The sequence below is a fragment of the Pezoporus wallicus genome, unplaced genomic scaffold (assembly GCF_028554395.1).
Source record: "Pezoporus wallicus isolate ANWC-B61680 ecotype Strahan unplaced genomic scaffold, APGP_CSIRO_Pwel_v1 contig_5767, whole genome shotgun sequence".
NCBI lineage: Eukaryota > Metazoa > Chordata > Aves > Psittaciformes > Psittacidae > Pezoporus > Pezoporus wallicus.
This window is the reverse complement of record NW_026640599.1, coordinates 5,444,119-5,456,779: the sequence shown is the minus strand read 5'-3', so window position 1 is coordinate 5,456,779 and position 12,661 is coordinate 5,444,119. Positions and strand designations below refer to the sequence as shown.

At 41.6% G+C, this 12,661-nt stretch overlaps 1 protein-coding gene across 8 annotated transcripts in view; it reads left to right on the top strand.

The window, feature by feature from the left end:
• The window catches only part of GEMIN8 (gem nuclear organelle associated protein 8), a 29,490-nt gene extending 17,860 nt beyond the window's left edge, over positions 1 to 11,630 (top strand). For 7 of the 8 annotated variants that reach the window (XM_057419630.1, XM_057419636.1, XM_057419632.1 and 4 more), the window contains exons 5-6: positions 9,593 to 9,839; positions 11,404 to 11,630. In XM_057419630.1, the coding sequence (XP_057275613.1) occupies positions 9,593 to 9,839; positions 11,404 to 11,428 (272 nt within the window). In that variant the 3' untranslated portion in view covers positions 11,429 to 11,630. Of the gene's footprint in view, positions 1 to 9,592 lie in introns of all 8 variants that reach the window. The other variant, XM_057419633.1, reaches the window with a different exon arrangement.
• The last annotated feature ends 1,031 nt before the right edge of the window (positions 11,631 to 12,661 follow it).

Genomic DNA, 12,661 nt, shown 5'->3' with positions numbered 1-12,661 from the left:
GCTTGGTGTCATCGGCAAACTTGCTGAGGGCGCACTCAATCCCACTGTCCATGTCACCAACAGAGATGTTGAACAAGACCGGTCCCAACACTGATCCCTGAGGGACACCACTCGTTACTGGTCTCCAGCTGGACATTGAGCCATTGACCACAACTCTTTGCGTGTGGCCATCCAGCCAGTTCTTTATCCACCGAGTGGTCCATCCATCAAATTGATGTCTCTCCAATTTAGAGACAAGGATGTTATGTGGGACAGTGTCGAACGCTTTGCACAAGTCCATGTAGATGACATCAACTGCTCTACCCCTGTCCATCAGTTCCGTAGCCCCATCATAGAAGGCCACCGAATTGGTCAGGCAGGATTTCCCCTTAGTGAAGCCATGCTGGCTGTCACCAAGCACCTTGTTGTTTTTCATGTGCCTTAGCATGCCTTCTAGAAGAATCTGCTCCAAGATTTTGCCAGCCACAGAGGTGAGACTGAGTGGTCTCTAGTTCCCCAGGTCATCTGTTTTCCCCTTCTTAAAAATGGGGGTTATATTTTCCTTTTCCCGGTCGTCGGGAACTTCACCTGACTGCTGTGAATTTTCAAATATGATAGACAGTGGCTTAGCAACTTCATTCGCCAGCTCCTTCAGGACCCACGGATGGATTTCATCAGGTCTCATGGACTTTGCACATTCAGGTTCTTACGATGGTCTCGAACCAGACCCTCTCGTACAGTGGGCCCAAGGTTTTCTTTCTCACAGTCCCTGCGTCTGCCTTCCAAGTCTTGGGTGGTTTGGTCAGAGCATTTGCCAGTGAAGACCGAGGCAAAGAAGTCACTAAGAACCTCAGCCTTCTCCAAATGCAGAGTAGCCGGTTCTCCTGATGGCTTCCTGAGAGGGCCCACATTATCCCTAGTCTGTCTTTTGTTTGCTGCATGCCTATAGAATCCCTGCCTGTTCTCTTTCACATCCCTGGCTAGATTTAATTCTGCGGCTTGGCTTTCCTAACCTGATCCCTGGCCGCCCGGACTGCCTGACACCCTGACTGCCGCGCAGCGCTCCGCCTCGCTCGCGCTCCTTAAGCCGTGTTTTCTCCGCTCAGGGCGGGGCCGTCCCTCCTGGCTCCGCCCCCTGCGAGTCCCCGCCCGCCTCAGCGGAGCTGCCGGCTCCTGGGCAAGGCCCGGCGAGGGCTCGAGGCTCCCTGGGTGGCTCTCGCCGCTCGGAGCTGAGGCTCCTGGACGGGGGGTTTCCCCTCGCTCCGGTGCTGAAGGCTCCTCTCTGGAGCTGCTCAGCTCGGGAAAGTTTTTTGTTGTGATTTTAATACTGGGCATAGCATTTATCGTCATGTATTTCAGCATGTTTAATTTAATAGAATGTTGAAATGAGCAATGAGAAGCTCAGGTCAGAAGTAAACTTAAGTTTACAAAGCTACCTCTCATCTCTTTCTTTCCCAGGACGTAATATATTTTGCTGATTCCATTAGTTTGACCCTGTTTCCAGGTGTCTCTTTTAAAATGATTGGTCAGGCAGCACACTGTAGTTTACTAACAGCATGGAAAGAAAACCCAAATATTTACTTGCTGAAATTAGTTTATCTGGGTCAGAGATTTTTATTTAATTCCACATGTCAGCGGTAGGTAATGCTAAGTTCTGGACATGCCAGTTAGCTGAAAGGTCAGTTCATAACCTGAGTATGCTTCCTTTCAGAAAATCAGTGACATGGTCACAAGGAATTGTTTTTCAAATGCTGTTCGTCAAGTAGCAGACTTCCCTGCAGATACTACTGAGCTGCTTTCTCATCTCATGCAATAAACCAGACTTGAGTTTAGCAGTGTAGTTTGTGGCTGGAGTCAAGAAAGGTATTTCAGGATGAAGTTTGAATATGCAGGTTTGATTAGGAAGACTAACACAAGCTACTTCCTTTATATATTTATTTTCTGTGTGTGTGTGTAAGCATCAAACTTTCTGTATTAGCTGTCCGGCACACTACATCATGGAACACTTTCTTCCAAGTGCATGTGCTTAATTTCTATGCAGGGCACACACAAAAAATGATTGTGAAACTCATGTTTCTTCAGTGTGCTGGTTTCTTTTTAAAGAAGCGCTTTTAATTTTGAGCATTTCCTTGTTCAGTCTCCTCTGACTGTTCCACAAATGTGTGTGTATATATGGATACAGTTATATATAGATTTAAGTAATCCTTCTGTTTACTCTAGCACTGGTGTCTTTGTCTGGCGTCAGCATTGTTGCCATCAGTGACAGATTGGAGTTGTTTTGGGGGATGGGAGTGCAGAGTCAGCTGGCCTGCATTTAATCTTATTGCTGCAGACTTGATCCTTAGTAGAGGCAGCTGCCAGTGCCTGATCCTGTACTAATTTCTAAGCAGTGGCTGATCAGCAGCTTCCTCACCATTTAATTCCATCACAAGCATACAGCCTGGACATCTTGGTATCTTTGGTGTGATACAGACACCTGGTTGCTCTGGGCTCACCTGCGTGTTTTCTGTCCTAGATGCACATGCATATATCTGATTATAATACATTATCTGATTCAGATTTCTAGAGAAGGCTTTCACTTGGGGTTCCACTGGGTTAGCTGTTTGTTTGGTGTTTATGGGGTTTGATTGTTTCAGTTCATTTTCTGGTTGGGATAAGACTGTTCCTTCTTAAGGGTTTCATTGTGGAAGGTACTAGAAGAGAATAGAAGAAAGGTGCTTTCTTGTTTAGCTGGGCGGTAACCAGTATAACCTACTGCTAGTGTAAACATGGACATGAAGGCTTGTATTGTTTCCATCTAGGATCTTTGGCAGTTAGTTTTGGAGACCACAAGACAACCTTTCTTGGGTTTTAATCCTAGTTCTAAAATAGTAATCAGTTTCTTTGTTCTCTGGTTTACTGTGTAACTTTCTGCCAGTTGCTTAACCCACAGATTTCAAAATAATGTGAGATAATTAATTCTTTAAAACTCTGTCAGGTAGGAAAGTATGAAAATCATTTCACAGATTATTACAGTGAGGCATGTGCTTAATTAACTGGAGAGTGATACGTACCACCCAGTAGCAAACCTGGAAGTGGAACGCCTTGGTTGTAACCTTACTTCCTGGCTTACTATTAATTCTGATTTCAAAACTAGTTTCTCTGCAGTCTTGTTAAGTAGCTTTCCCTTGTTTCTACAGAACTGACCTCTTCAAAATGATTAGAAAATCTGTATTACAGTGAAAGAGAAGGTATCAAACTGAGTACTTCAGATTTGCAATGCTGTCTGCTTAGACAGCTTGTTGCAACCATGTCTTTCTTGGGGAGCACACTCTTTCACCTTAGACTGTTTCCTGCTTTTACCAATAGGTTTTCAGTCAGACTGTGTTTCACTGAACATGTCTCTGTGCCAAAGTGACATTAAGCAGTTTTTCTTCCTAGCCATTCAGTCCTGCTCCAGTGGTGCCCCTTTACTTCAGCATGTGTGGTGCCAAGACACTGAACTGTACCAGGATTAAATATAACTTGTTGGGGTGGAAGTTTTTTTTGTTGATGGGATTTTTTAAGGATTCCTTGTGTGGCCCCTTAGACAATTGTAGCAGGATCCTGGAGGGGCCTGGGAGGGAGCTGGAGCATGAAGCTGAGGAAGAAGGAGGGGAGCAGAAACTGCATAAGCTGGTTTTGTAGCTGAGGCAAGAAAAATGTCCATGGAACCATGGTTTCAGACTGCCACAAGCTTGCCAAGCAATCACATCTGCTGTTGCTTCAAAGCTTGTAACAGAACATTTTCTTTTTTCTTGAGAATATTGCATTACTTGTAGATATATGTGGTGAAATATTTGATTTCTTTTAACTCATTCCCTCCTCAACTAGCAGATGGAAAACTTGTCAACGTTAGATACTTGTGAATTTAATATTTTCAGCATTTTTTGTTTGGTTTTTTTTTGTCAGGGTGGTTGTGACTCTGGATGCTGAGAGGTTATTGTTGCAGGCAGTTATTCCCCCCAAAAAGTCACTTTTATTCCAAATTGGTGTTTTCAAGCCAGCTACAGCATTTGAGTTTTGTGCATAGGTTGGACTGCTGGCATGGTAAGATACGGCCTGGCTGTCTCCACTTCTTTGAAGATTGGGCTTCTCCTGTTAAAAATGGGAAGGGGGAAGTTACATTGTGTCATCTGTTATCTTTTTCTTGCTTTTTTGCAAGCACTATTTTTTTAAATTTAAGGAGTTTAAGCATAAGTCTATTTTCTCCAAACCAACTTATAGCCAGAATGAGGCTGTTCATTCCACTATAATCTTCACTCTCTTCTTTCAGTATGTTTCCATAATTTCTGTAAGTTATTTGATGTTTCAAAGTAACCCTTCAGCAAGCCAGACCATGATGTTTTCAGTGACCCAGAATGTTTTATCTTTAGAGATGTGGGGGTAAGTCACAATTGTTTGTATCTCACAGGCTCCCACTGATGGAAACTCTCATTCTGCAAAGCTTTGCACTTGATGAAGAGTAATTCTTGAGATGACAGCCCTCTGGAAATCCAGACCTCTGTTGATCTCTGTAGAAATTAAACTCCTTGAATATCCTGTTTACAAATCCCCAGTTTTAAATGCTTATTTTGTTGTAATTCCTTTAGGCAAAGATTTTGGTTTTCCCCATGGTATGCCTGGTTCATGCAAGTATGGGCATAATAAAATGGTCTGATGTTATCACCTCAGAAAAACTCATACGTAAGTTTATTGTAAAGGTACACAGCTTTTCTAGGGAGATGAAGAGGCTGGCATTTTGCATTGAGAAGTTTGTGTGGGCAGAACATTCAACACAGCAGATAGGCTTGTGGGAAGTGGCATTCAAAGAGAGAACTAGGAGTTTTTAATCAATAGAAATGGGTAGTTTTTTTAACTCTGTTAGCGGGGGCTGCCCAAGATCAGTTCAGGTAGCATTTACGACAAGATGAGAAAGTTCAGAAAGTGCACATGCAGCAGTAACAGAAAATCATTCAGCATTGAAATAAGCAGCAAAATATGTGAACAGGGGTATAGGTCAGGCTGAAATCATGGAAAAGAAAAAGCAGATCAAGGCTGGGGAAAGTGCATTATTTGCTTGAAGAATAATGTGCTAACTAAGCAAGAAGCTCACAGTCAGTAAAGGCCATTTGACGCTTAAGAGGAGCAAGCTCTTGGTCTCTTGCCATAACTACAATCATGTGGGGCAGAATATGGCAGACTGCAGGGTGTGAGCACCTAGAAAGCTGTGGAGAAGGTTGTCTGTATAAAAAAAATTGCCATGCTGTGTATGATCACTGGTTACAGTGAGCTGAGGGTTGGATGTATAAACACTAAGAGCTAAAAATGATATGACAAACCACACAATGTTGGGTATAAATCTGTCATAAAAATCCAACATAGATAATTACCCTCCCAAGTTTCATCTCCTTTTAATGTTGAAAAGTCTCTCCATGAAGACTTCTCTCCAAATAAGGGAATTTATTTGGGTTTTAGGTTTAGGGTTGGGTTTTTTTCTTGTTTTGGTGGTTTTGTTTTCTTTTTATTTTAATGACAAAAGGAATGAATTCCAGAGAGGAGATCTTTTTTGTTACTGCTTAAGCTTCTCAAAGGATATTACAAAGAGGGAAGAGCAAAATGAGTCAAACTTACCGAAAGTTTGTAACATTTTCCTTTTTATAAAATAAGAGAAATAACTGGTCTGATTTTCTAAGGGCCTATGGGGAAAACAGCTTATGTCTTAAAGAGCTTAGGTCATGGTTTTTCTGAAAGTGTGTAAGAGAGCATTTGTGCACATATAAATGCAGTGAATAGCTAATATACTAGTTACTGCTTATCCTGCTTTTGGCACTCCCTGAGGATGAAGGTAATTGTCTATATTTGTTTACTTTTCAGCTAGGATATCCTAGATTAAGTCGTCCATAAAAGGGGGGGGGGGGGGGGGGGGAAGGGAAGAAACAACCACCCCAAAATTTTTTTCAAAAGGCCTGGAATCATTGGTGATGTTCAGGATGCAGTATGAGTTACGTATTCCTTAAATATGAAGAAATAAAGGCTTTACTGTTTTTGGAAAAAGATATCTCAACTAGTTTTGGCCAGGTAGTGATGACTTCCCAGCAGAACGGGACTTGGTGGGAGTAAGTTAATTCTGAAAAGATCTTGAAGAGATGAAAAGTATCTTTGGAAAGAAATAGACCTGACCAATTAGGAAAATGTCCGCAATACATTTCTTTTGCACAGGGACCAGCAACCACTGCAGCTGCCTGCCTGCCTTGTGAACATTTGCAAGATAGTGTTCCATGATGGGGGAAGCTTGCCAGTGATTGAAGCTGCATGCTGTAAAAGAAAGCACATTCTTCACTGTGTGAAGTGGAAGGAGGAACTACTTAGAACTGTGTAAAAATTATTTGTTTCACATTTATAACTTGGCAGCACAATGACTTATAAATCTGGAGTGTGAAACTATGACTTGAGAATGAGCTGGGGACGTAATGCTGCAGGCTCAGAATTAGGGTTTTCATAAACCTTGTTATCTAATTCATGGATGGCTGTTTGGTGCTTGCTTCAGAGAAATTCTAGTTAACTCTATAGGTTTAGGGCTATAGAGAATTTTTTTTTTTGTTTGGTGTTTTTTTTTACATTGTCAGAGGCTTCTTGTAATCTTGATGAAGAGGTAGTTACCCATTTAGCTGCAGATTTATTGCTTTGTATGTTTTCAAAGTAAATCTTGAGGTAACAGAAAGAAGCAGGCTGCTGGAAAGAAGAGCAGTTCAATTTCCCGACCCCTGCCCCACCAAAGAAGGTTTAGCATGCACCTCAACAGGACAAAACTTTCTCTGCTGTCATCTATTTCTTATCTTTGTGTTTGGGTGGAAATACTGCTCTTGGAAAAGCAGTAGTTTACATACCCATTTAGTTCCATGGCTGTTCTTCCCTTGACTGACTGTGACAGCAAGTAGCGCTGTCATGGTCAGTGGAGATTTCTGGAGAGATACTACCATAACAATAACTGATTTGAAACAGCAGCATATTTCACACAGTTACAGTTATATTTACCAGCAGCAGCTGCCATGTTCTATGCTCAAATTCAGCCTTTGGTGCAAAAAATAGTAGGTCACTGTAGCAGATTTCTGTCCTCAGCCTCTGTCTGGACTCTAGACCTGATTTACATGTCTGAGACTCTGCAATAGAGTCACTCTGGAAATTTTTAAGCAGTAGCTATGGAATAGTGAGATTCAGGTTAGAAAGTTAAAGGCAGTACATCTGATTAGTGTAAAGTAAACATTATGCTTCAGATTTTTGTAGGTAATTTTGAGAATGCAATTTAAATTGGTATTATTATTTTGATTGCTAACATTAAGATCTGTGGGTTCATGAACTACTCTCTGCTACAAATTGGAGATGACGCACACTAAACTGTAATCCACTCATCCATCATAAAGCTTCTGCTACAGACCTATTTAATTTCCAAACCAAAGAATTCATTATCTGTCTCCAGAGAAATTAATTTTTCTTAAGTACTAGTTGTGCAATGAGCTGTCAGAGAGCATTCTATGGCAGACAAGCAAGGAAGCAGTTGTCTCTAGCATGCAGCTATGGAACTAATGAATAAAAAATTTCCATGGGCAATACAGAAATACAAGGCATTATCTCTGTGGCCCAGGAGAGCCAACAAATCTGGGTTCCATTCATTGCCCAGCCAATTTTGCTGCACAACCTACAATGAGAGTCATTTTCCAGCACAGATTTTTTCTAACTGTTCAGTGTATGTTGCATCAAGTTCATGCTTAAAAGCATGTTACCTAGTTGTGGGCAGTCTGGTGTTCCAGAAAGTTTGCATCAATGGAATGCAAGGGGCCTCTGTAGTCACAGCCTGGGTGCCATAGCCTATCCACATAGTGCTTGGCCCTTCTTAGGCAATGTTAGTTCTTTTAATTTAGACCTTCTGGTTAAAATGGCCTGACACCAAATAAATCTGACTCTTCCAAAAACACATACAGACTCTAATGTATGTTTCCTCATGAATTCTGGCAGTGAAGCTCCCTTCAGGGGTGTGCCTTTAAAGCAAAAAGTGAAGCAGCTCTCTGGAATGGATTCTAATAGCCTTTCAAGCCCTTCTGTCTGTCCTTTGGCTACCAACACAAAACTGTGGATGGTGTTTGGAATGACAGGACAAAAGCTTTCTGTGGCCCTGTCAGACAGATGCAAAAATTGAAGTTTCTGAGTATACTGTTTAAAATACCTATTTTCTGTGAATGAGGGGTAATTCATTTAGGAAGACTGACAGACAGTTGGCTGCTCTGTACAGTACTTTCCACTGTAAAAATAAACTGCAGATGTTTGACACAGATATGTCAGGATATTTAACTTTAGGTTAGGGTTTGCAGATGTTGTGTTTAGTGGAAGCTAAATCTCTGTCTTAGGGGAAGGAGGGAAGAGGTACATAGCACCAAATGCTGAGAAGCATGTCCTGTATGTGACTAATGCATCCTGAGTGGTGGATACTCTGTCCCTTTGGAGGTTAAAAAAAAAAAAGTGCTGTCATTAGTAGTGAACTGTTGCTGTGATGAGGCTTTGACAGCCCTCGTTTTTTACTGATAGCCAAAGGAGTCCAACTGCCAGGTGATTTTCTTCATCTTGTAGAAATGTCCCCGTAAGAGGGGAGTCTTGTATAGCACTTTGCTGTTTTAACTTCACAGAGCATTATTTGTTCCATCAGAGCACCAGCCAGGAAGTAGAGGTAACTTTGGGCACACAAAATCAAGTTCTTTGATTCCTGATTGGGCTTCCCAAAGAGGATTTTTGATGACAATGTTTCACCACTCTCAACTGTTTTAAATCATTGGACTAGATGATCTTTCGAGGTCCCTTCCAATCTCTAACATACTGTGAAATCCTTTTTAAAAGAATTGATGCAGGGATTTGTGTGCTGTTTTGGCTTGTCTTCAAAGCAATAGCAGTAATGCTGCCAGTTGTGAACTCTGCAAGTCTTGAGAAATGGATGAGATTGGATAGTTTATCTAAACACAACACTTACAGCTGTGTTTCACTGGATGCACTTAATGGCAGCCGCTTACATGACAGAGCAGTCTGTTCATTTTCATAGCGTAGTAACTGATTACATTTTCTCTTCGCTATGGTTCAGCTGAAGTTGCATTGTCCTGCGCATTGTTTCCCTATCTCAGCTGCTAAGTCATTACTTTGGAAACAGCTCTCTTGTTCGGTTTTTGGATTTTTGGAGGGGGGATTGGTTTGGGTTTTTAGTTTTTTTCTCTTTAAGAGGTATACGAGGGGAAGAAGTAAGCAATGACAATTTTTACGTTATTACTAATTCAGAGGTTTTTTACATTTTTAGGATTAAGTTCCAGGATCTTCTTCCTTTCTCCCCAGTTCTTCCAGCCTGGTTTTATCATAATATTTAGTAGGAATTTGTCATTATGCATAATGAGCACAGCAGGACAAATAACATGCAGTTTGTTTTGTAAGTTGCAGGAGTTGGCTGAACCCTCAGAAGTGTGGATATCGGCCCTTAGACCCAGCATGGATTTGAATATGTAACATTTTAAGACGTTTAAATAAAAAGTGATTGGTTGATATCCCAGTAATTTACATCTCTTGTGGTTTATTTGTCCAGGGAGGCAACAGCAGCTGGAAGCTGAGAACCAGTACGTGGAGGCTGATCAAGACCTTCACAAAAGGACAGGGCGTTCCGTGCAGCCACCCACAGAAAGACCTGGGGAAAGGCGAATGGCAGAAATGAAGAGGCTGTATGGTGCTGAAGCTGAAAAAATCCAGGCAATGGAGGCTGCCATGCAGCTTATCTTTGATAGAAGCTGTGACAAAAAGCAGCCCAAATACTGGCCTATTATCCCCCTTAAACTGTGAGTACCTGGTCTGTGCTCTGACCTGCCACAGGTCTGTATGGATGGCTGCCTCTGTCAGGTTGTGCTGCTGAGAGAAACAAGTGCAAGTTTTGGGTTTGGCTGGGCTTTGGGGCAGCAACCAGCAAGGGCAGCGTCTTTCTTGCCTGTCGGTGACGATCACAGTCCATTCTACCTACATACAGTTGTCAAGTAGTGAATAGCTATTGTCAAGCTGTCAATAGGAGGGACAGTAACATAAACCTGTCCAAAGCCATAGTTTCGCTCATTTGATACCTGCCTGCCTTGTCCGTGCTTGCAAGAAAAATAACAATGTCTATAGTCAGTGAACCATGAAAATTTAAAGCAGTGAGGTAAAGAAAAAAAGACTATACAAATTGTCTGCTTTTCCCATTTAGGAAATGAGTGATCCCATTTTTCAGTCTCACTTAACATAGTAGCATTTGGATCCTGTTTAACACAGCGCAGCCTGAAGTGTTATGTCTGCTGATCTTGGAGGGCTTTTTTGAGGACCGGGAGTCCACTGGCCAAGATATAATATATTAAATTACTGTAGGCCAGCCATTTGAATTCTTTTTCAAAGGTTTATAATAAAAGCAGGAAATTTTTGTTCCAGACTGATACTTGTCTGGCAGAAGTTCAACTCTAAAGAAATATTATATCAAAAAATGTTTTAATAAAGGGGGTGGGGAGAGTAGGGGTGAAGCCTGATGTGGTCCTGTCTGTCAGAGATCTCTTTAGCAGAAGAGAAATTTCAGAGGACAAAGCGCTCTTGAGGCCAGTGCCTACAGTGAATTTTGCCATTCAGATAAAAAGTATGTAATTGGATTAAAGCTTTAAAGGAGACATATTAGTTTGATAGATAAGGGTACATCTATATGCTGTTTATGGAGGTGTGGAAGCCATGTAGCCCTGAGGGCTATGTTTATTTTAGGTGCAGCTTTCCCATGCCCACCTGCATATTACATGCACAAAGCTTAAACATAGGCAAGTTAGATGTGCTTCTGTGTGTGTACTTATCCATCTGTACAGTCTGTTTTGCTCCACTTCTGTCACTCTCTACTTTTGGTCGGTTGTGCTTGCCCCACTAATTGCTGACCAGGTGGAGGGAGGCACATAAGTGGTCTATGTAAGAAAGGCAGAACTGTCCCTTCAGTGCTGGTGACTACCTTAGAAAATAGTACCCTGGATGCTTCCAAGGACATTCTGTGAAGTACTGCTGCTACGTATTGTTTTGTGTTGAAGGGCTATAGTGTGTATGAAGCAGCATTTCTATGCCATGGCAAAGGAGCCTTATGCTGTTCTACTTGTGACAAAGATTCATGTGTCTTTCTGGCAATAGAGGCAGGTCACAACTTCTAACTTCAGTTCATGCCCACTATGTCTGATGTATCTCTATGGCATGTGTAGTTTGTAATACACACCAGCAGTTGCTGTGCCCTCTGCAGCAGGCAGCTGCACCAAAGTAAGTCTGTGGTGTAGTTTAGAGTATCTTTGCTTTTACTATGTTACTATGTTTTTTCAAAGCAGCATTTTAGTTTCAGTTCTACCTCCTTCACTTTAGGTGTGACATAATGGAGTTAAATTGAACACTAAAATTAAAAGCCCCAGTCTCCAAGACTTACTACTGGTGTGATTAATCTGAAAAACTTGTGTGAGACAGGAGGGGGAAAAGGGTTATGAACAGTCCTGCATTTGTCTTTGCTCTTGTTTTTGGTGGGTTTTGTCAGAAATTCAGTGTTTTGTATGGGGTTCCATTTGGTCACCAAATAAATTTGCTTTGTAACACCTTGTAATTGAATTTTATTATTTATGAAGAAACTTCCATACTTCAGCACTCCAGTTCTCAGATGCTAAAGCTTTCTTTTAGCTGCTGTATAGAGCAAGGACAGTTTTAACATACCGAGAAGCATGAAGAGTGTTGATAAGACGTTCACAGGAATGCTAGTCAATACCACACACACGTGGTACAGAATGAATGGGAGGGCTGTTGCATCTTCTGGGGGAAAATCCCATCCCAGATTAACATGCATAGATCTCTCTGTTCCTGTTTGAAATGTTTCCAGTGTGATGATGGTGTCTTCCCTGTGCAGTTGAGAACCAAAGAAAGAAAGGATGGGTAAGACTGGGCTATTCTTACTTTTCAGCGCAATTCCTAGTTCTTCCTGTGGTTGTTTCTTTGTCCAACTGGTTCAGCTAGCAGAAGCAGAAATTCTGGTTTCCAAAAGTATTTGTACAGACCGCATATGAGACAAACATTGAATTCTTTTCCTACTTCACGTAGAATATACAAGAAATATCTTTGCCTTTGATTCTTTTAATCTTTCTAGGAGGGTTTACGATGCTTCATGACATTAGAAGTAGAAAGAACTAGATTAAATGTTCCTTAGGAACTATGTGCTGAGGCCTGCAAGGGAGGAACACACCACTGCAGATTTTGAGTTGCTAGTGGATAATCTCTGTTCTGCTCCTGAATTTCAAGGGATGGGCTGTTGCTGTAGTTGGCCAAGTGTCTGTTTTGCTGGTGGTTTGATGGAACTTGGGGGTTTTGTGTTGCAGTTCTTTTACTCCTATCTCCTGTGTCATTTTACATTCTAAGAAATATCTCACATAAAAGCATATGATCATGGAAGCGATGCAACTGCAACTCAAAAATGCCTGTTCAGTCAGAATGTCTGTAACATTCACCTTTCTTGCACATATGTATTATGCTGCAGTTCCCAATCATGGGACCATGTGTGCTTTATTTTCCCCCAAATACAATGTTATGTCAGCTTCTTGACTAGAACACAACTGTGATGCTGCAGACTTGATTCTTGTCC